This window comes from Eumetopias jubatus, unplaced genomic scaffold (genome assembly GCF_037043125.1).
Source record: "Eumetopias jubatus isolate StellerSeaLion01/CBP00866 unplaced genomic scaffold, mEumJub1_p1.0 scaffold_8, whole genome shotgun sequence".
Classification (NCBI taxonomy): domain Eukaryota; kingdom Metazoa; phylum Chordata; class Mammalia; order Carnivora; family Otariidae; genus Eumetopias; species Eumetopias jubatus.
Window position 1 is genome coordinate 135,070,055 of NW_028274814.1, and position 22,153 is coordinate 135,092,207.

Below are 22,153 nucleotides of genomic sequence, written 5' to 3' on the forward strand. Positions count from 1 at the left end.
TTAGGATAACCTGCTGATCACCTCTAGGAGGCAAAAAGTAAATAGTTGTGTTAAGGTAAAGGATACGTCTGAATTTGCCCTTATTCTGTGTATTTACTTAAAAATAATAAAAAAAAGGAAACATACTCAATGTATTTATGTCCGCTTTGTGAAACGAATCAACCAAGTTCCGTTCTCTGAACTCATCAATTTGAACACATTTTGTCTCATCCCTGTGACCCTGGTTGGAAGTCATTTCTTCAGTTCACATTGAAGTTGAACAGGAAGAAGGGACCCTGGGTGGCTCAGTCATTGGGTGTCTGCCTTCGGCTCAGGTCATGATCCCAGGGTCCTGGGATCGAACCCCACGTCGGGCTCCCTGCCCAGTGGGAGGCCTGCTTCTCCCTCTCCCTCTCCGTGCTGTTCTGCCTACTTGTGCTGTCAAATAAATAAAATCTTAAAAAAAAAAAAGTTGAACAGGAAGAAAAAACTAGTAAGTTTCTAAAAACAACCTTGATTTATCTATAATGAAAGGCATCGATGGTTTAGAATTCCTTCCAGCAATAATAAGAGAACAAGGTGCTTGATGAATCCCAATACGTCTATTCTGAATCACAAATTCCTGGGTGACTAAAATAAATTCCTAGAGTCAAACTTAAATTGGGACTGTGACCGAGTACCAGAAAAGAAACACCTGCTTTATTAATACAACAGCAACAGAAAAGGATTCCAAGTTCTTAGAAGAAAAATAACATGAACAGGCACCACCTGCTAAGTGTTACAAGATCCAATGCCCACGATGACTGTTTGGAGAGCCCCCCACCACACTGCAGATGTCTCATCAAGGACAGCTGCCAAGAACAGGTTTCTCACTGCAGTAGCTTCACAGTCAATTCCTCAAACAGAAGACTGAGATGATATTATTCCTGTTTGAGAAGCTCTTGGTATAGAGAGAACATAGCAATTTGGAAAACATGCTTGTTTCTTGAATTCAAGAAAAATCATGAACCAGTCTATCAATTTTTCACTGCTACGGTGTGCCAGAGTGTTCTGTGAAAGATTTCTTTTCCGATCCTATCCCGTGTCCAGGTGAGAGGAGAGGCAAGGTGGAGAGGGGGCCCGTGTACTAACAGGCACTCAGATGGTGCCCTGCGCCTACTTCCTCTGTGCTGGCGGTGGTAGGCGTCTTTTCTGGCAGCTGCAGCAGCTTGGTGGGAGGAAGAGGCCACCCACCAATCACCTCTTCTTGAAGCCGTATTTTTTGCGTTCATAGAAGAGATCTGTCTTAGAGCTCCCCAAATTGACAATCTTTGGGCAACCATCTCTCTGGAAAACAGGATAGAGAAGTTGTTAAAAGTCTTTGAGCCCGAATTGAGAGGGACTGAAGATAAAAATAACTTTTGGATCAGTGGGTTTAGCTATTTACCTTATCTGTTCAGTTATCCTATTCAGTCAATCATCAAGAATTTATTGAGCATCTAGAATGTGCCCAGGGCTTGTCCACTCTCTAGACAGGGTGGCTTACACTTAGAATGTTGGATTCTTAGCCCACTTCTGTTGCAAATATGATATAGCTGAGATAGAATTTAACTCTTAAGACATCCAAAGGGTGGGGCACCTGGGTGGCTCAGTCGTTAGGCGTCTACCTTCGGCTCAGGTCATGATCCCAGGATCCTGGGATCGAGACCCGCATCAGGCTCCCTGCTCAGCAGGAAGCCTGCTTCTCCCTCTCCCACTCCCCCTGCTTGTGTTCCCTCTCTCGCCGTGTCTCTCTCTGTCAAATAAATAAATAAATAAATAAATAAATAAATAAATAAATAAATAAATAAAATATTAAAAAAGGTATCCAAAGGGTTTTCTTCAAGTGAGAGGTAAAAGTCTGTAATGATCATCTACAAATCAAGCTCTTTACCTCTCCTCCACCATCTCAAGAAAGGGAAGAATACCACTAAGGCAAAAAAAAAAAACCCTACAGGCTTTAGGAGATAGTACTTTATATGTTAAACACCATAGGAGAAAACAGGGCTTGATGTGTCCTTATTAATTCACTTAATCTGACACATGGTCTTGGGGGAAGAGTGTTCCTGTGTTAGAGATGGCTGCTGAAGGTCTGTACTGATTTGTAATGACACGTTCCCCTGGCCATTTTGTGAGCTTGAGCGGTTTCAGTGAAGCCCCTGGGAAGCTGTGTTCTGCAGAAATGATGACTACATCAGTTGATTTGGGATGATGGGAGGAATATTGGAGAAGATGCTACTAAAGAAAACCTTCACAGGTCTGATTTTATTAAACACTGCTATCAAAGGAAGTTGCTCCCTGGGACACTGGGCTTTAGAATGAATTAATGATCCAATCTTTAGACATCTCATTTCTAATTTAGGTGACTTCTCCTTTGGGGGACCAATATCAACACCGTACAAAAATCTCTAAAAACACACAAAGCCAACACTAACATCACATTATTTTCTAAAAAACATGTAGTATATGCTACCTTGAGAACTGCTATCTGTGGAGTTCAGTGTGCTGAGGGAGCCAGGGAGTGGGCCCAGCCCCACCAACAGCTCCCAATGTGAACTCAGGCCGTGTAATCTCTATTGAAAGTCCTGGGGCAAATGAGGGAGCACCTGCCTCTTATGGTGAAGGTGGCCTGATACCAAACACAACCATGCTCTAAGTTCTTTAACTTTAGAGATGCTATGAAATGTTGTGCTATGAGAGCCTGTTTAGGCTTATTATACCTTACTGACTTGCATGACTGTGGGCAAATCACTTCTCTTTGGACTCATATTCCCTAACTGTAAAATAAGTGGACCAGATCAGGTCCATGTGTACAAACTGTGGAGAGCCCTGGAGAGTTCTGTGAGGTGCCAGGTGATACAAGGACCCATCCTTCAAACTGGGCAGCTCCGACTCACAGCTTAGGCTAAGATGGTAGGCTGTGGTGTCAGGCCACCTGACTTTTGATGTTATTAATCTCTTTGTATCTCTTTTTAGTCACGTATAAAATTACCACAATGGTAGAACCTATCTACAGAGTTACAAATCAATAAATACTTAAACAAATGGATTTCCTGATTTTATTTGACAGAGAAAGAGTGCACAAGCAGGGAGAGCAGGAGATGGAGAAGCAAGCTCCCAGCTGAGCAAGGAGCCCAATGTGAGACTCTATCCCAGGACTCTGGGATCATGACCTGAGCCGAAGGCAGACGCTTAACGACTGAGCCACCCAGGTGCCCCTGTAAAACACTTTTTGAAGATAGGACTCTACAAATTAACAAACAGTTGGGGGGCGCCTGGGTGGCTCAGTCGTTAAGCGTCTGCCTTCGGCTCAGGTCCTGATCCCAGGGTCCTGGGATCAAGCCCTGCATCAGGCTCCCTGCTCGGCAGGAAGCCTGCTTCTCCCTCTCCCGCTGCTTGTGTTCCTGCACTCGCTCTGTCAAATAAATAAATAAAATATTTAAAAAAAAAGTTGGAAAACCAATGTATCAGATTATGAGATCTGTGGTTTTTATGGCATTGTCTCTCACAGACTGTTTTCTGTTTCCTTGCCTAAACACTCCTGCGTTTTATTTTCTACACATCTCCCAAGGGTCTAATTGTTGTTTCCAAATTCTACCAATGCTGTATGAGGTGAGGATGTGCTCTCTGGAACAGGCTGGCTTTTGTCGAATATGCCTGTAAATGAGATCCTGAGGTGGGGCTCCATCCCAGGATCCTGGGATCATGACCTGAGCCGAAGGCAAATGCCTAACTTACCGAGCCACCCAGATGCCCTGGTAATTGTTTTTCTGATCTCAAAATTTTTTTCATTGCCTTTTCCTGCATTTCAGTTTTGTATAGATTTCCATTTGATATGTTTTGGTAATGATAAGTGTTGGATTTAAAATATTAGTTGGGGCACGTGGGTGGCTCAGTTGGTTAAGTTTCAACTCATTTTGACTCAAGTCATGATCTGAGTCTTGGGATTGAGGCCCGGACTGCACTGGGCTCCGTGCTCAGTGGGGAGTCTGCTCCTCTCCCTCTCCTCCTGCTTGCTCCAGCAAGTGCCCCTGCCTCAGGATCTCTGCTCAGTGGGGAGTCTGCTACGCCCTCTCCTCTGCCCCTCCTCCTTGCTTGTGCTCTCTCTCAAATAAATAAAATCTTAAAAAAAAGAAAAATACAATTCCTGAAAGTGGGCCTACATCTTTCTTACAAATGATAGCAAAGAATTATGAAATGGGTGCTAGTGGCAGGGCCTGCTTTATTAATTGAAATTAAATGTGTAGTTCTTTTTTTTAAAGATTTTATTTATTTGACAGAGAGAGACAGCGAGAGAGGTAACACAAGCAGGGGAAGTGGGAGAGGGAGACACAGGCTTCCCGCCGATCAGGGAGCCCAATGTGGGGCTCGATCCCAGGACCCTGGGACCATGACCTGAGCCGAAGGCAGACGCTGAACGACTGGGAGCCACCGAGGCTCCCTCCCCCCACGTTTTTTTTAAGTAATCTCTATACCCAACGTGGGGCTCAAATTTACAACTCGGCGATCAAGAGTCTCATGCTCTACTGACTGAGCCAGCCAGGTGCCTGTTTTTTGTTTTTAATTAAAAAAAAAAATCTTTATTTGCGGGGGAGAGTGAGTAGGAGCAGGGTGGAGGGGGAGAGGGAAAGGGAGAGAGAATCCTCAAGCAGACTCCCCAGTGAGGGTGCAGCCTGACGTGGGGCTCAATCCCAGGACACTGAGATCATGACCTAAGCTGAAATCAAGAGTCAGCCACTTAACTGACTGAGCCACCCAGGTGCCCGTGTTTTATTTTTTTTTTAAAGTAAACTCTACTGACCAACATGGAGCTCAAACTCAAGACCCTGAGATCAAGAGTCACACGCTTTGCTAACTGAGCCAGCCAGGCACCCCAAATGTTGTTCATTCTTTTGACAACTGTTTAGTGATTAACAATAATGTGAAAACCAGACTGTACATTGATTGGGACCTTAACAATAGTATCATGTTTTCCATCTGAAAGGCCTTTAACCTCTCAATAATGGTATCCATGAAATAACAGGGATATTACTTCCTTTTTGGAGAGAATTCCCTAAAGCCACCCACATGTTCGCAGCAAAGCAAAGACTTGAATATGGGCTTTCTGGCTCCTAGTCTGGTGTTTTTACTACCCGGGCTTCTCAGAGGCAAAAACCAAAATTTTCCCATGGTTTAAGAAGTTGTAAAGGAGGTAAACTATGAATTAATTTTGAAAAGTACCAAATATCCTTTTTTTTCAGCCTAACGGCTCTGCTGTTCACTAAAGAGGGAAAAAAGAGTGATATAAATAGTGAGAGGGAGGGCGCCTGGGTGGCTCAGTCATTAAGCATCTGCCTTCGGCCCAGGTCATGGTCCCAGGGTCCTGGGATCGAGCCCCATATTGGGCTCCCTGCTCAGCAGGAGGCCTGCTTCTCCCTCTCCCACTCCCCCTGCTTCTGTTCCCTCTCTCGCTGTGTCGCTGTCAAATAAATAAAATCTTAAAAAAAAAAAAATAGCGAGAGGGAGAGGCACATCCTGAACCACCCTGAGAATAGCAATATAGTGAGGTGGTTTGAGGAAGTGCTTTGACTGTGATCACTCATTTTTTTTTTTAAATTTTCATTCTTTTATTTTTAAGATTTTAGTTATTTATTTGACAGAGAGAGACACAGCGAGAGAAGGAACACAAGCAGGGGGAGTGGAAGAGGGAGAAGCAGGCTCCCCTCCGAGCAGGGAGCCCGATGTAGGGCTCAATCCTAGGACCTTGGGGTCACAACCTGAGCCAAAGGCAGATGCCTAAGGACTGAGCCACCCAAGGACTGAGCCACCCAGGCGCCCTGACCACCCATTCTTAAAAGTGATGAAACCATCTTCAATATTACCATGGTTTGTATTTCTCCTCACCCAATAAAATATTATTTCTTAGTGCTTAATTTCTCTCGTTAGAGAGAAAACATAATTTGAATTTTAACTTTCTCTTTAGGGGGCAATAATGAAATGAAAAACATGAGAAACAGGGAGTCAGGAAACTTGGGTTCTAGTCCTGGATCTGCCATTGATTAGCCATGTGACCGTGGGCCAAGTTGCTTAACATCTGGAAGCCTTAGTTTTCTCATTTGTATCACAAAGGACTTTTGAAAAGAATGTTCAGCACAGTTTGGGGCACACAGCAAGAGCTCTGTAAGTATTAGTGGCTATTCCCCTTGTCTTCTGGTTGGGAGAGCTGAAGAAAATATAAGAGAAATAAAGAAATCGAAGGATAAGGGGTATCAGATCAGTATGACGCTGCACTATAAGAAACTACAAATGAGGGGCGCCTGGGTGGCTCAGTCGTTGGGCGTCTGCCTTCGGCTCAGGTCGTGACGCCAGGGTCCTGGGATCGAGCCCCGCATCGGGCTCCCTGCTCCGCGGGAGGCCTGCTTCTCCCTCTGCCACTCCCCCTGCTTGTGTTCCTGCTCTCGCTGTCTCTGTCTCTCTCAAATAAATAAAATCTTAAAAAAAAAAAGAAACTACAAATGAGTCCTCTGGCAGCAGCGCACAGATATGACTCCTGAGTATTCTTGATGCTAAAAACTAAGTGAGAACACCCGTTTAATGCACTCGTCTAATTCCCTGATAAATTATGAAAATGGCACGAAGAGGAGTACAGTAACTGGGCTTGCTTTGGCTGCAAGATTTCTGCCTAGGAAAAAGGTCCGGGGGACTTAATCTACATGAAGATCTGTAAGGCTGAGAGGCTGGATCATGTCACTGGACTGCTTTGGGGTCCTTGGAAACTACTGCTGAGTAAATGTAAGCTAGATGCCATCTCAAGTATCCTCAGAACATTCCTGTACAGTATGAAGTAGACGGAGTGATGTCTAGAATTATCAGGAACAGAATGAAGCACAAAGATCCAAAGTATCAGTTCACACACCACATGCAGACAAGTCAAACAGTAATTAACATTTATTAAGCACTCTGGTTACAAGCTTATTCCAGACAAGAACTCTAGCTACAACCATGTAGAAGTTAAAAAAAATGTTCTCCTTATGGGCTCTGTAGCTAGTCTAAGACCTGTTCATATTTTTCTCATCACTGTTGTTGCCTTCCCATAGTTTCACTGCTTATAGATTATAAATAATCATCAGATACTTACTGTATACCAGTAAGTATGGATGGCTTACAGGGGAAGCACCAAAATGTGGACCACGCTTATAATACATACCAGACACCATACCAAGAACTCAGGGAAAAGAGAGATAAATAGCGAAACCAAGGTCCTTTCTCTAAAGGAGTGCAACCTAGCTGGTGGATCAGATAGATAAAGATATGCTTTGACACACAAAGATAAATGCAAATCAGGGGCGCCCTTCAGCTCAGGTCATGATCCTGGGATCCTAGGATCCAGTCCCTCCCTCTCACCCGGGGGGGCCTGCTTCTCCTTCTCCCTCTGCAGCTCCCCCTGCTGGTGCTGTTGTGTGCGTGCACGCGCACGCTTACTCTGTCAGAGAATTAAACATAAAAGATTTATTTGACAGAGAGCAGGCACTTGCGAGAGGGGGGAGGAGCAGGGGGAGAGAGAATCCTCAAGCGGACTCCCTGCTGAGCACAGATCCTGACCCTGGCTTGATCCCAGGACCCTGAGATCATGACCTGAGCTGAAACCAAGAGTCAGCTGCTCAACCTACTGAGCCACCCAGGCATTCCCTCATGTATCTTTTGCCTTACCCTAGATTAGGTAATCAGGTACCTTCTATTATCTTAGTGGTACTATTATGACACTTAAAAAATTTTGGGGGGGGGCACCTGGGTGGCTCAGTCTGTTAAGCGTCTGCCTTTGGCTCAGGTCATGATCCCAGGGTCCTGGGATCTAGCCCTGCATCGGGCTCTCTGCTCAGCAGGGAGTCTGCTTCTCCTTCTCACTCAAATAAATAAATAAAATCTTAAAAAAAAAACAACTACAAAACTTTTTTTATGATTTTATTTATTTGTCAGAGAGAGAGCATAAGCAGGGGGAGTGGCACAGCAGGCAGAGAGAGAAGCAGGCTTCCCGCCGAGCAAGGAGCCCAATGTGGGACTTGATCCCAGGACCCGAACTGAAGGCAGACGCCTAACCGACTGAGCCACCCAGGCGTCCGACACTTCTTTTTACTGTGTCATACGTAACGAGAAGAAAACAAGCAGATTCATAGTCCCCACCCCCCTAAGGTTCCTGCTTCCAACCTAAACAAAAACAGTAAAACTTGCTTTTGTTATAGATCTACAAGCCCTCTATCCTGGCATTTGACTAAAGGAATTGAACCGCCACTGCCACCACACGATGTCAAGGGGCAAAAATGTCACGAGACAGAATCACAATCCTGCAATATCAGACCAAAGGCATTCTTTAGCCAGTTAAAGTGGGAATCAACTTGAGTTGTCCCAAATTCAACTGTGACCACATCCACTCAAACAATCTTTAATGATAGTAAAGAAAATGACTGAGTAGCTATTACATACTGTGCACTGTGCCAGGACTCACAAAGTGCAGGATGTTGTTTCTGAATAAGAATAATCAGAGAGAGACATCAAAGGAGTAGAGAGGGCTCTTCAAATTGCTGATGTTGACAAAGTTTTGCTTCTGTTGCATTTTAGCCCTTGATGCAAAATAACTGCCTTTTATTGGACTACACCCAGCTCGCCTCATAGAACTTGAGGAAATTATAACCTATGTGCCTAGCTGAACATAGTAATCTCCACAGGCCATAGGAGTTTGCCGTGGTTGGCAAAGAGTTACTAAATAAAAGCAGCAAAGATCAGACGGAAAGCTTAGTATACACTCACATCCTTCTCCTGGATGGTGCACTCCTTACAATAATAGGCATCAGAGACTCCAGGGCCTCCACAGATCACACAGCGCCCCTGGTAAGAGCCATAATTACACTCATCACATATGCGCACCAGAGTGCAGGGACGCACGTAGGAGTCACAGATCACACATTTGCCATCACCTGTGAAGAAGAGAGAATGGAATTATGCCCACATGCAAGTACCTCCTTAAGTCTACTACCCTCCTCCTGCTATGGGGAAATACGGTAGTCTCCGCCTGATTGTGACTTTAGGACCCTCTATTTTGGTTATCACAAAATTCAGCTAACCCAGCGTCCATCTCAATCCCTTCAACATGTAAGTTAACCAACTAATATATAAAGAGGTTAGGACATCATCTCATAGACAAGAACTCTCTATCATTACTGGCAAAGAACTGTGTATGTGTGTTTTGGGGACGGGGTCAGGCCATCTCCTGGCCAAAGCTAGAGATTTTCTCAAAACGTAAACATAGGGACGCCTGGGTGGCTCAGTTGATTAAGCAACTGCCTTTGGCTCAGGTTATGATCCCCGACTCCTGGGATCGAGTCCCGCATGGGGATCCTTGCTCGGCGGGGAGCCTGCTTCTCCCTCTGCCTGCCGCTCCCCTTGCTTGTGCTCTCTCTCTGACAAATAAATAAAATCTTTAAAAAACAAACAAACAAAACCCCTAAACAATGTTTAAAACGTGCAAGTTGGAGCGGGGAGATGGAGAGGGCTTTGGCTGCAGCCTAGTACTCAACGTTCACATACTTCCAGGCACATCTACTCAAAACCCTCTTTGTGTTACTGCTGGAAATGCCTGTTTGCTGGCTTTACACAAACTTGTGAGGGGAAGGAGTGGGGTGTTTGGGAGGGCGTGTTCCACTCACATTTTTCACACAGTCTTCCGATGGCTGCAAGATGAAAGATGGTAAAGAGTACAATTAGAATTGGTTTTGACGAAGATCCTCGAGTTTGGGGTGGCGACACAGCAGGGACTGCAGTGAGCCTTAACGGCTCTTATCCGTCTCACCCTCATCGTAAGCTTCCAATAGAAGCAAACCCACACCCTTCTGAGGCCGCTCCCAGGTCCTGGGCAATCTGAGCTTCCCCGGACCTCACTTCGGCCGCCCGCCTCTGGCTCCCAGCACGCGCGCCACCGCCCTCTTTGCATCAGAGCCCACAACCCCGCGCGCTCCCATGCTACCAATCGTGAGGCGGGAAACGTGGCGCCTCCGAGGCAAAACCCTAAGGATGAGATGGGAGCCTCTGACCCCCCAGCTCCTAACACCATCCCCACCCACACAGCTGGGAGCAGAAAGCTGTCTCACCAACACCAGCCTGCTTGCGGCAAAAGATCAAATCCGGATGATGTTTAGCCATAGTCCAAACGCTAGCCGGCCACCGGAAGCTTAAAGAACTTCCGTGCGACCTTTAGCCTCCATTTTCCAGCCTCCCCGTCGCTGTGATTGGTCCTCCAGGCTTCATCAAGACCGGCTCGCTCTCGCGTGATCAAAACCTCCAGTTAAACGGTAGGAGTTTCCGTCGTGGCTTGGGAGCCAGGTCCTGGCAGATGCATGGAAGTCATTAAAAAAATGCCTTTCCCAGATTTGGATGGAAGAGACAACTGAAATTTGCCCTTCGATGACACATTTATATGTCCGGTATCTACTTCCGCAAGTGTTTTTAGACAGCTCTTTTCTTTTCAGGCCTCCGTTTCTAACACGGAAGCTCCGCCCACTGCGTTCGCCGGGATCTGGCCCCTCAAGGGAGGCTCCGCCTTCACCGTTATGCGTTTCTCTTTAGGCCCCGCCTCTGCCCCAAAGCTTTAAAAGCGCAGTGGTTCACGTCATTTTCACGCGACCTCATCTTTGTCAGTGCACAAAATGGCGCCTTACAGCCTACTGGTGACCCGGCTGCAGGTGAGCGGGTTCAGGGCCCTCTGGGTTCATGAGGGCGGGGTGCTTCCTACTGTGCCTGCGGCTGTGGGCGAGGCAAGGCGAGGCGGGCCCGACCTCCCGCCGACTTTTCGTGTACCTGTCCCGACCGCGGGCCCAGTGTCGGTGCCTGCTCCTCCCGCGCCCGAGGTCAAGGCGTCCCGGCTCGGCTCTCCCGGTCCTCTCCCCGCCCCGTGGGAAGCGTAGGTCTAAGCAGCGGCTGTCAGGTGAAGAGTGGAGGCACCCTTTTCTGAGGACTGCACTCTCCTCTCTTGTAGGGTGTCTTTGCCCCGTTCCTCAAGGTGAGGACAAGGTGACTGAGGGGGCGCGGTCATTGTGGAGCCCGCTAGGCCCAGAGTCTGAAGGCCTCATTTCTCATCTCTCGGCAGCAGAGTCCTGCTAGCCAGGTGCATCTACGATTGCCAGGCCTGGAGACTGTAGAAGAGATTAGTACCCTGTTCCATTTTAAAAGGATCCTGTGGAACATATAGCCAAGAATGCGAGGGGACTTTCCTGGACCAGACATAGTAAATAGTAACGATAACAGTAGTCTCTCATCTTTGCAAGATTGCAAGACTGTTCTAATTCCTTGTCATATCATTTGATTATTCATATAATCATCTGGTGAGGTGATAATTCTCATTGGATAGGTGACAAAACTGCTAGACAGTAGGTGAAAGTTTGTGCTCTCTTGCGTGTCACCGAGGTGATGTGGCCGGAGCATGTGCACTACTTACCCTTTTGTTCTTGTTCATGTCAGTCTGTCTTCTGTGAGCCAGAGTGTGATCCCTGGGCTCACATTTGTATTTGTGAGAGTACTAGTATAGAGTATTTTGAGCTCAGTTAGTTTCTTTTCAATCATTAGGTGGAGGATGAAGAGACGCAACAGTTTGACCTTGACTCTCCTGTTATGAACCATCTATTAAATTGTGATGGCCGGATGGTTTTCTTCACTCCTAACTTAACAACACTAGGGAGGTTTTATATGTAAGGTTTCAATGTCAAGCATGTATTTTTTTTTTTTTTAAAGATTTTATTTTTTTATTTATTTATTTGAGAGAGAGAGAATGAGAGAGAGAGAGAGTACATGAGAGGGGGGAGGGTCAGAGGGAGAAGCAGGCTCCCTTACTGAGCAGGGAGCCCGATGTGGGACTCGATCCCGGGACTCCGGGATCATGACCTGAGCCGAAGGCAGTCGCTTAACCAACTGAGCCACCCAGGCGCCCGCATGTATTTTTTTTTTTAAGATTTTATTTATTTGACAGAGACAGCGAGAGAGGGAACACAAGCAGGGGGAGTGGGAGAGGGAGAAGCAGGCCTCCCGTTGAGCAGGGGGCCTGAGGGGCGTCAGACTCCAGGCTGGATCCCAGGATCCTGAGATCATGACCCGAGTGGAAGGCAGTCGCTTAACCAACTGAGCCCCCCAGGTGCTTCAAGCATGTATTTCGTTAATAAGCAATAAAGTAGACATTCTCTAACAACCTTTTACATTTAACTTCGTGAATCTGCTTTGAATCAAGTGGCATAGCTTTGATTATAAAATTAAAGAAGTTATGTGCTGTACTCTCAGGAAGCATTGCCTTCCGCTCAGGTCGTGATCCCGGAGTCCTGGGATTGAGCCCCGCATCCGGCTCCCTGCTTGGCGGGAAGCCTGCTTCGCTTCTCCCTCTCCCACTTCCCCAGCTTGTGTTCCCTCTCTCGCTGTGCCTCTCTTGGTCAAATAAATAAAATCTTTTTTTTTTTTTAAAGACGGTTTTTCTTTTTTAATTTATTTGATTATTTTTTATTTATTTATTTGAGAGAGAGAATGAGAGAGAGAGAGAGAGCACATGAGAGGGGGGAGGGTCAGAGGAAGAAGCAGACTCCCTGCCGAGCAGGGAGCCCAATGCGGGACTCGATCCCGGGACTCCAGGATCATGACCTGAGCTGAAGGCAGTCGCTTAACCAACTGAGCCACCCAGGCACCCAATAAATAAAATCTTAAAAAAAAAAAAAATTCTAAAGAGAAAATTAGGGCAAACCCCTTATCTTTGCCCGGAATTGAGAGATCGTAAGTGTTTAAGACAAATGATTTCATTTTTTAAAAAAAATATTTATTTGACAGACATGGCGAGAGAGGGAACACAAGCAGGGGGAGTGGGAGAGGGAGAAGCAGGCTTCCCGCAGAGCAGGGAGCCCGATGCGGGGCTTGATCCTCAGGACCTGAGCCTCAAGGCAGACACTTAACGACTGAGCCATCCAGGTACCCGTCTCTTTAGAATTCTTGATTTTCTAGGTTAATAATGTAGAAAGAAAGGTAGTTGTTTTTTCCTGATCCTGCTGTCCCATGATGTAGTGAAGTCAGACAATATATTTGATGTTAAACGATTACAGATTTGGTGATCTTGGAAGAGAGGACTAATATTACAGTATTTTTGAACTGAAAAGGGGTTTTGGAAAGCATTAGTGTTAGACTAGTATAGAAAGAGATCTGGGCCATAGTTCATATTCTTTCCTGACCCTGTGACCTTGAGCAAATTACTTTTGAATTCTAGTTTCCTCATCTGTCAGTTTGGGATGATCTTCATTGATAAATGCTTATTGAGCACTTGGTAATAGGCTTCCATTCACATTGTTATGAAGTGATAAGAAAACGGAATATATTTGTTTATGATCATCGTGTAGTCCAACTTCCTTTTTTATAGATGGATAATATAAGACCTTGGGAGCCTGGGTGACTTCCAGTAGCAGAGTGAGGATTAAAATCCAGGTATCCTTGTTTGTTCATTCAGTTAAGATGAATGAGTAGCAGTATACTACACTGCCTCCCAATAGCCAGGCTGTCTTAAGTAATGGACAGCTAACACTGTCCTCTGAGAACCTTGTAAATTTACCTCTTTTGTATTTAGCTAGATTTGAGAAGTGATGGTACTACTGTAGTTGTCATGGCTGCAGAACCCTGTCCATGCGTTCAGTTTATTCCTACCTCATTCACTGCATATTTATTGAATAACCACCACTCGCTTTGAATACAATGATGAGCAAAGCAGACAGGTCCCATTTTCGTGGAATTTGTACTATATTCTAATGTGTTTTACTGCAGAGGGCCTTGGAAGTCTTTCTCAGCCAAAATATTTTTCTTCTACCCTTGGCTGGACCAAAGGTGAAGGTCAGTAATAGAATGATGACAATTACTACTGCCATGAAGAGTAGCTAATGTTTGCCTTGCTGTGTGCCAGTAATCCCACATGATCCTGTGAGATAGGGCAGACCTCGTAGCTCTAATAGACAAACAGGATTAGAGAAGGAACACAGTATGAGGGTTAAGAACCTGGATTCTGGCATAACACTATCTTGACTTGAAAGCTGACTCTAATATTCCCCAGCTGTGACTGGGAAGATTACTTGACCTCTCTCTGCCTCTTCCCTCACCTGTAAGATACAGATAATGATAGTACATCTGGCCTATTTAATTATTGTATTACAGTTGCAAACTATTTAGAAGCCTGTCTATACCTTGTAAGTGCTGTATAGTTAAGTATAATTAAATTAGGGTGCCTGGGTGGCTCAGTTGGTTAGGCGACTGCCTTCGGCTCAGGTCATGATCCTGGAGTCCCTGGATCGAGTCCCATGTCGGGCTCCCTGCTCAGCAGGGAGTCTGCTTCTCCCTCTGGCCCTCCCCCTTCTCATGCTCTCTCTCTCTAGATCATTCTCTCTCTCAAATAAATAAAAAATCTTTAAAAAAAAAAAGTATAATTAAATTAAGTAACATGAAATAAACCTGCCTAGGGCCTTATCACTAGTCGTTAGCAGGTGTGATTTGAATCTATACCTTTTTGATTCCAGAGTCTGAGGTCCTAGCACCTGCACTATACTGCTTCTCTTTGGCATCAAGACTCAGCCTATCAGCCAGGGTACAGTTAATGCTTCATAACCTGAGAACAGATCTCCTTAAGTTGAAAGTGTTCCACTGTTTAACAGTGCCCGCCATCAGCTTGTAAGGTTAGAAACAGTGAAAAAAATGGTAGTCAACATTTTGAAAAGTCCCGTTTACCCTTTGGTGTTTATTTTTTATTTGTGTGCACATTACTCTGGATGGTAGATAAATAATATAATAAATAATAAATAAACTTGCAAATATTTTTCTTAGGTCTTTGGTTTTGCCTTGAGGTACTGGGTTGCTGAGTTCTCATGTGACCTTGGGGAAGTCCTGTAACCTCACATGTAAATCCGAGATGGCCTTTAACTACAAAGGAGTCTGACAAATTTGGCAGAAGTTCTCTATAAAGTGCCATATTAAAACAACAACCACCACCACCTTGGGAATTAGGAAATGGGTCCTTCTGATTGCACGTCACTGTACCGTCCTGGGTACCCTATAGTCAGCTGTTGACTGGAGTTGAGTAAATGAATGAATGATTGAACGCATGAGTAAACAAACTTCCAATCTAAAATTTGGGCAGAGGGAGTAGAGTCATCTTGAGAACTAGGGGAGCACATTGTTGCCATTTGAACTAGCTGTTTCCAGAATGTTCATTGAATGCTTTGCTATATGCCTAACACTGTTCTAGACCCTGCGAGAGTGCAACAGTAAACAAGAATAGTGGATCTTATATTGTAGTTCTGGGCAAACAAAATAAAGAAGTGGACAACATTGTAGCTACTAAGTGTTACGAGGAAGGTAAAGTAGGATCCTGTGGTAGAGAGGGTAAGTGTGGGGATGTATGTGAAATGGCTTTAACTGGGGTGGTTAGGGACGACCCTTCAGAAGAGGAGATATTTGAGCTGATACTTAATTGCTAAGAAAGCAGCCCTTCAGTATTTTTTAAAAAATATTTTTATTTATTTATTAGAGAGCACGAGCAGGTGGGGGAAGGGGCAGAGGGAGAGGGAGAAGTAGACTCCCCACTGAGCAGGGAGCCCACCATGGTGCTCAATCCCAGGACCCCGAGATCATGACCTGAGAGCTGAAGGCAGACACTTAACCGCCTGAGCCACCCAGGCGCCCCAGCCCTTCAGTGTTTTGGGAGGAGAGATTTCAAGTAGGAGCAGCATGTGCAAAAGCACCTGATGTAGGTGTGAACTTAGTGTGTTGAAGATAAGAAATAAGGCCCGGCTGGCTTAGTTGGTGGAGTGTGTAACTCTTGATCTCAGGGTTGTGGGTTCAAGCCCCGTGCTGGGTGGAGAGATTACTTTAAAATACAATCTCCCCCCCCCAAATATTTTATTTACTTGACACAGAGAGAGAATGCACAAGCGGGGGAGTGGGAGGGAGAGGGAGAAGTGATGTGGGGCTCGATCCTGGGACCCTGGGATCATGACCTGAGCCGAAGGCAGACACTTAACCAACTGAGCCACGCGGGCACCCTTAAAAATGATATCTTTAAAAACAGAAAAATAAGGCCAGGGTGGCTGAGGGTTGAGAGGGAAGTCTGAGCAAGAGGTGGGGGCCAGGGTTATGTAGGCTTGGGTTTACCCCAAGTGGAATGAAAATCCCCTGGAAGGTTTTGTCCCCCAGCTCTCCCCGCTGGAAGGTTTTAAGCCAGGGAGTGACAGGATCTGATTTATGGTTGAAGAAAATCATTCGGGTTGCTGCATGGATGATGAACCACAGTGGGACAGATGAGGAGGTAGCGAGACCAGTGGGGGCTGTTGGAATCATCCAGGGAGTGGTGATGGTGTCTGGGACTAGGGTTCTGGTAGTGGAGATATTTTGGAGGCAGATGGGTTGGACGTGGAGTGTGAGGGATAGGGAATAATTAAAGATGACTCCTAGGTTTGTGGCCTAAGCAACTGAGGGATGGGTGAACTTGAATTTGGTAATGTGTTTTGCATAGTACTTGTAACATGGCCAAAGTTTGTTCATAAATTCTTGATTCTTGCATCAACTCTCAACAAGTACCTGTATTTCATAGGTGAGGAAGCTGGATGGGGTCAGGTGTCTTGCCCAGGGGTCCCTCACTTGAGTATGAACATCATTTCCGAAATGAGCCCTGGTCTTTCTGTCTGTGGCCTTTTTCTGGTACCTGGTGCCTCCCAGAGGGCCATCTGGTCAGTACTGAGTGTTGATGCTTGAGCGGTCTGTCTTCCTTGGCTCCAGCTTTGTTTGACACACTTGTTTTTTCTTGTACCTGGTTTGGAAGGCAGTGGTAGGCCTTGGGCCTCTCAGTATGCAGGACGGGAGGGACTATGGGAAGGCTGCTTCTATTCTTTAAAAAGCGCAAAGAATATCGACCCTGAGAGAGACTTCCTCTGCCTTGGACTTAGCTATCCTTATCCTGATCTGTGGCTTCAAGCAAGGTTTCAGCCCTCTGTGGCCCTCAGGTTACACATTTGCAAAACATGACTATTAATTGCTACCCTCCCATTAAGGGTTCTGAAGGCTAATAATATTTGAAGAGTTCTTTAAGCTCTAATACACTGTAAAAATTTGTGAATAGTTTTTAATGTTATTGTAGGAATAGGCCCTTTAAAAGGTTTATTATTATTATTATTTTAAGGAATAAGCCCTTTCTAACATTGAGAATAGGGGCAGATTTTTTCCATTGTTTCTCAATGAACCCATAGATGCTCTTCTTTATTTTGGGGGGGTTCCAAAAGGCATGGGTAATGCTTTTCTTGGGTTCATTCTGCAAAACTTGGATCAAAGGAAAGGGCACCAGTTTTGGAGCTGGGTCTGGAATTCTGCCTTTGCTGTGAGGCCATGGATAACATAGTTAACATTCTAGAGCCTCAGTGTCCTCATCTGTAAGATGGGCTTAGTACTTTCTGCCTCTCAGGGTAGTTGTGAGTATTAAGTAGGACTGTGTGTGTAAAGCACCCAGGGCAAATCTGGTGCAGGTACAGGCCCTTGGTGAATGGCACCCCTGAGCTCTCAGGTTTAAAAAAGATTGGCTCATTAAGCATCTGCCTTTGACTCAGGTCGTGATCCCAGGGTCCTGGGATCGAGTCCCGCGTTGGGCTCTTTGCTCAGCGGGAAGCCTGCTTCTCCCTCTCCCACTCCCCCTGCTTATGTGCGCGCGCTCTCTCTCTCTTTGACAGATAAATAAAATATTAAAAAAAAAAAAGCCTGGCTCTAGGGAAACTGCTTCCTCCCTTAATCTCCATGGACTTCCGGTATGTAGTAGTTCAGGAAAACCTTTCAGGTGCTGCTGTTAAGAGTTGGGAGAAGAGGCAGAAATGAATCTGTTGGCTTCCTGATTTTATTCTCTAAGTTGAAGGGCAACATTGGGAAAATGAGCTTTAGAATTACATTTGTACTATTTTTTCTTTAAAGATTTTATTTACAGGACGCCTGGGTGCCTTATTTGTTAAGCGTCTGCCTTCGGCTCAGGTCATGATCCCCGGGTTCTGGTACTGAGCCCCGCATCGGGCTCCCTGCTCCGCGGGAAGCCTGCTTCTCCCTCTCCCACTCCCCCTGCTTGTGTTCCCTCTCGCTATATTTCTCTCTGTCAAATAAATAAAATCTTAAAAAAGATTTTATTTACTTGAGAGCAAGAGCAAGCGTGGGAGCACGAGTGGGGTAGGGGCGGGGCAGAGGGAGAGGCAGGCTCCCCGCCGAGCAGGGAGCTCAATGTGCGGCTCTATCCCAGGACCCTGGGATCGTGACCTGAGCTGATTCTAGCCACCCAGGTGCCCCACATCTGTACTATTTTCATCATCAAAGCCTGGGTCCTGGGGGAAGTTGGGCCCAGTGGGAGTATTTCTGCTTCCATCCTGCAGAGACTGGGACAGCTTCTGATTGGGAGCTTGAATTCTGGGGCCAGTTGCAGGAGGAACCGAAGAGGTCTCAGAAGCCCCTCTAATCCCCCACACCTCGGTGCTGCGTAGCTGGATTCCTTCACCTTCTGCTGGACATTTGTGGTGTTCTTATTGTTCATTGAGAGAGCTGTGGAGCTGGTTTAAGACAAGGGCCCTGCCTGGGGAAGAGCTTATACGCTGGCGAGGAGGAAGTCACTTCTTAACTATACAACACCCTGGGCTGAAGCAAGGAGGGAATGGGTGTGCTGGGCCATCGTGGGACTTGGGTGTCCTGGGGACTTGTTTAGTCTGTGCCACACCATCGCTGCCATTAGAGATACCAGTCACTGAACTAGGTCTTATTTTACAAAGACTGCCTCATTTGCCCTTCACAACACCTGAGAACCAGAGAGGCTAAATGGCTTGTCTGAGGTCACAGCTAGCACGCAGCAGGGCCAGGTTTTTTTTTTTTTTTTAAATAATATTTATTTATTTGAAAGAGAGCAAGAGCGAGAGACGAAATGCAAGCAGGGGAGTGGGAGAGGGAGAAGCAGACTCCCAGCCGAGCAGGGAGCCCGATGCGGGGCTCGATCCCAGGACCCTGGGATCGCAACCCGAGCCGAAGGCAGATGCTTAATGACTGAGCCACCCAGGCGCCCCAGCAGGGCCAGGTTTTGAATGCAGATTTGTTTGATTGCAGAACCCAGGGTTTTTACCACTCTACCACACTGTTTCCCCAGAGTACTTTCCCTGAGGGTAGAGAGTAGAAAGTAGACCTCTGTGGAGTAGGCTGGATGTAGGGGACACAGTTCAGTTAGCTCCCTGCCCTGTTTAGATGTATGTTTATTTGGGGCCTTGATTGCCTTCTGCCCCAAATACCAGCCAGACTTGAGAGGGAGAGGCTAGAGGGGTGAGTCCCACAGAGGCAGCTTTATTCCTTGCCTGAGCTGTGGGTTAGCCTCACAGGCAGCCTATTGAGCTTGCAAAAGATGTCCTTCCTAAGTGTGTTAGTGCAGTGCTTTGCCCTGGGGGCCAGAATAGGGCTCAGGATTTGTATGCAGTTCACAGTGTGCCTGGAGTCTCTGCCACTGACACCAGCAGCAAAGGACAAGTAGGCAGATGAGTGAATATATCAAGCAATTCCCTAAAGAACACACACACACACACACACACACACACACACACACTCTCTGCCTTGGAGCCCATTTAGAGGCTGACTTGGAGAGACCCAGCTCCCTGCCACTTTCCCAAGCCTCTGACAAGGACTGCATCACCTTTTGTGCCTGCCAGTTGCATAGCAACCAGGCTAGCTGATTGCCTCCTGGTGGGAGAGAATTGTTTAGCTTTGGATTCTTGGGAGAGGTGCCAGGCTTCGCCTCCCAGGGGTGGGAGAGAATTGTTCCAAGCAGCAGAGGTGTGGGAAGATGCTTTTTCTTAGGACATTGCTGACTGACAGGCATTCCTTGTGGCCCACCAAGCCAGAGCCTGCCTGAGGCTTCCCTGCTGGGAACAGCGGGGCAGCTCCAAGCTAACAGCTATGAGCCTGAAGGCTGCTGAGGGTCATGGTCAGAGGAATAGGGGCCTTACCCTAGGGAGACCCTGAAGTCATCCTGCTGGTGAAATAAGTACGCGTTCCCCCACCTCTGGGCACAGGTTGGACGGCATGCCCAGGCAGCATGAGAGAATAGATGAGACCTTTTCAGTACCATTTCAGTTTGGTAATGTGCCACCCTGGTGCCTGGGACCTGCTCTGGGGTCCCTGGTCTTTGTGAGCGAGGAAGGGGGTAGAGGACATGGTGGGAAACAGCACCCTTTCTTAGTCCTTTCTGTAATACACAGGCAACGTATCCTCCCAGGAGAACTGAGTATTTATTGAATGCCTGTCAGGAATCCAGAATGAGCTCTGTGCTTTTCTTACATTTTTTCCTTAAAGAATGTAGTGTATTCATAAAAACTCTTTCTCTACATTCCAGTCCACAAGAGCAAACACTGATAGGAATTTTGTGTTTTATCATTGTAGATGGTTTTTTTCTCTGCATTTACAAGCAATACATTCTTTGTAATCCTCACAAAAATATCTGCTCTTTTACCCCCATTTTATAGAACAGGAAACTGAGGCTCAGAGAGGTGAAAATCTTGTCTGAGGTCCTGTGGCTAGGGGAGCTGAGATTGTAAGCCAGATCCACCCAGCTCCAGAGTGGATACCCTTTCTTTGACTTGGCACGGGTTGGAGTGTTTCCAAAATGGCACTCGACAGGTCCGTGTAGGGCTGGTGGCTGCTTTTTGTCTTGCTGAAGCAGCTACCTCAAGAGACCAGGCCTCTTCCAGGAGCGCAGGCTATTGGGAGAGCTCAGCCACTTCTGCTTCTTGGCTTGCTCCAAGTTCTGGTGCTCAGCGACACGTGGTTCCAAGGCAGTGCTGCTATGTGCCGTGTCTCACAGGGTGGACCAAAGGTCAGGCTGGCCTCTTGCCTGAGAATATGTCAGTCTCTTTGGTTTGGACTGTTCTCGCTATACAAGTGGTCCCAAGGGAAGACTTGTGTCCTTTGGAAAGAGAGTAACATGTCTGACCTTGGCCAGTTGGGAAGGCCAGAGTTTCGAGTGGGTGTGCACACAACATGCCACAGGGTGGATCCCCTTTCCATATGCTTTGCCTCCGAGAACGGGCGCGGCCAGCTCAGCACATCTGCTAGAGGCACTCAAAATGTGAATTTGAAAGCATGATGGAGAGGCTTGGTTTCAAATTATGGCTCTGCCTTCATCTTTTCCATCACCAAGTATTTCTTGAACTTCTGTGTGTCAGACATTGTTCTAGGCTCTGAGTATGCATGGTAACGTGACTAGACAGGTTTTCTGCCTTCAGGGGGCTTACAGTTTAGTGGAATTTACTTTCTCATCTGCCTGAGTCTCCATTTTCTCTCTGTACCAGGGACAAGCTGACCTGTAACAATTCTACTTGGCACACTTGTTGGGAAGGTGACATAAGATAACCTTTGTGATCTTGTCTGGCATAGTTTTGTTTCATTTCTTTTCATTTCTTACCAGGCTCCCCAGTGGGGTCCACTTTGGGTATGTTTCCTCCTTCAGAATTTGTTCTGTGTCAATAAATGCAGGATCAGCAGAGTCTCCCTTACTCCCTTGGAGCCCTGGAGATTGGATGTCATCCAGTAAGGGAGGGGGCACTACCAGGACCCAGGAGCCAGACTCCACCAAAGACACTTCAGTTCAGCGGTTGGGACCAAGAGCCCCCCATTGAGGGCTGAGCCCGCCTGGCTGTTGGGCCAGAGCAGAGGCTGGGAGACACCTTCTGGAGCACCATGAGAAGACCATGGGCTCTGTAGGTTCCCAGCTGTGTGACCTTGGGCAGGTCATTTCCTGTCTCTGGGCCTCTGCATCTTCAGCGCAGTTAGGGAGGCTGAGCTCGTACATCAAGGTTTAGCAGAGTAGCTGGCACGGAGCAGGGTGGCAGCTAACAGCTGTTTACTCCAAAACAGATCTGTGGGCATCTGGCTACTATGGGAGACTCCCACCCAGTGTAAAATTAGGGCGTTGTTTTGTAGCAGAGGAAATGCTGTGTGGATGCTTAGACTGCTGAAGACACGATTCGAGTTTTCAAGGATTTGAAAGGCTGAAGTGTGGAAGAGTGACTAGGCTCATTTGATCTGGTTCCAAAGGGCAGGGCTAGGAAGTGAGGCCTGTCGCGTGTCAGGC

At 46.6% G+C, this 22,153-nt stretch overlaps 2 protein-coding genes across 2 annotated transcripts in view; one reads left to right on the forward strand and one right to left on the reverse strand.

Moving 5' to 3' along the window:
- Positions 1 to 656: 656 nt before the first annotated feature.
- Positions 657 to 10,258, reverse strand: PHF5A (PHD finger protein 5A). The gene is made up of 4 exons (XM_028115370.2): positions 10,119 to 10,258; positions 9,678 to 9,701; positions 8,782 to 8,948; positions 657 to 1,305 (listed from the first exon to the last, which is right to left on the reverse strand). The coding sequence occupies exons 1-4, from the start codon at positions 10,168 to 10,170 to the stop codon at positions 1,216 to 1,218; spliced, it is 333 nt and encodes a 110-aa protein (XP_027971171.1). The 5' UTR covers positions 10,171 to 10,258; the 3' UTR covers positions 657 to 1,215.
- Positions 10,259 to 10,603: 345 nt separating this feature from the next.
- The window catches only part of ACO2 (aconitase 2), a 55,589-nt gene continuing 44,039 nt past the window's right edge, over positions 10,604 to 22,153 (forward strand). Inside the window, exon 1 of the mRNA XM_028115369.2 lies at positions 10,604 to 10,709. Within this exon, the coding sequence (XP_027971170.1) occupies positions 10,674 to 10,709 (36 nt within the window). The 5' untranslated portion in view covers positions 10,604 to 10,673. The remainder of the gene's footprint in view (positions 10,710 to 22,153) is intronic.

Bases quoted from the DNA above. Each gene is read 5' to 3' on its own strand.
- PHF5A (XM_028115370.2), bottom strand. From the start codon at position 10,170: ATGGCTAAACATCATCCGGATTTGATCTTTTGCCGCAAGCAGGCTGGT. The intron at 9,702-10,118 runs GTGAGACAGCTT...TTCATCTTGCAG, and splicing joins CCGCAAGCAGGCTGGTGTTG to CCATCGGAAGACTGTGTGAA. The intron at 8,949-9,677 runs GTGAGTGGAACA...TCTTCTTCACAG, and splicing joins CGGAAGACTGTGTGAAAAAT to GTGATGGCAAATGTGTGATC.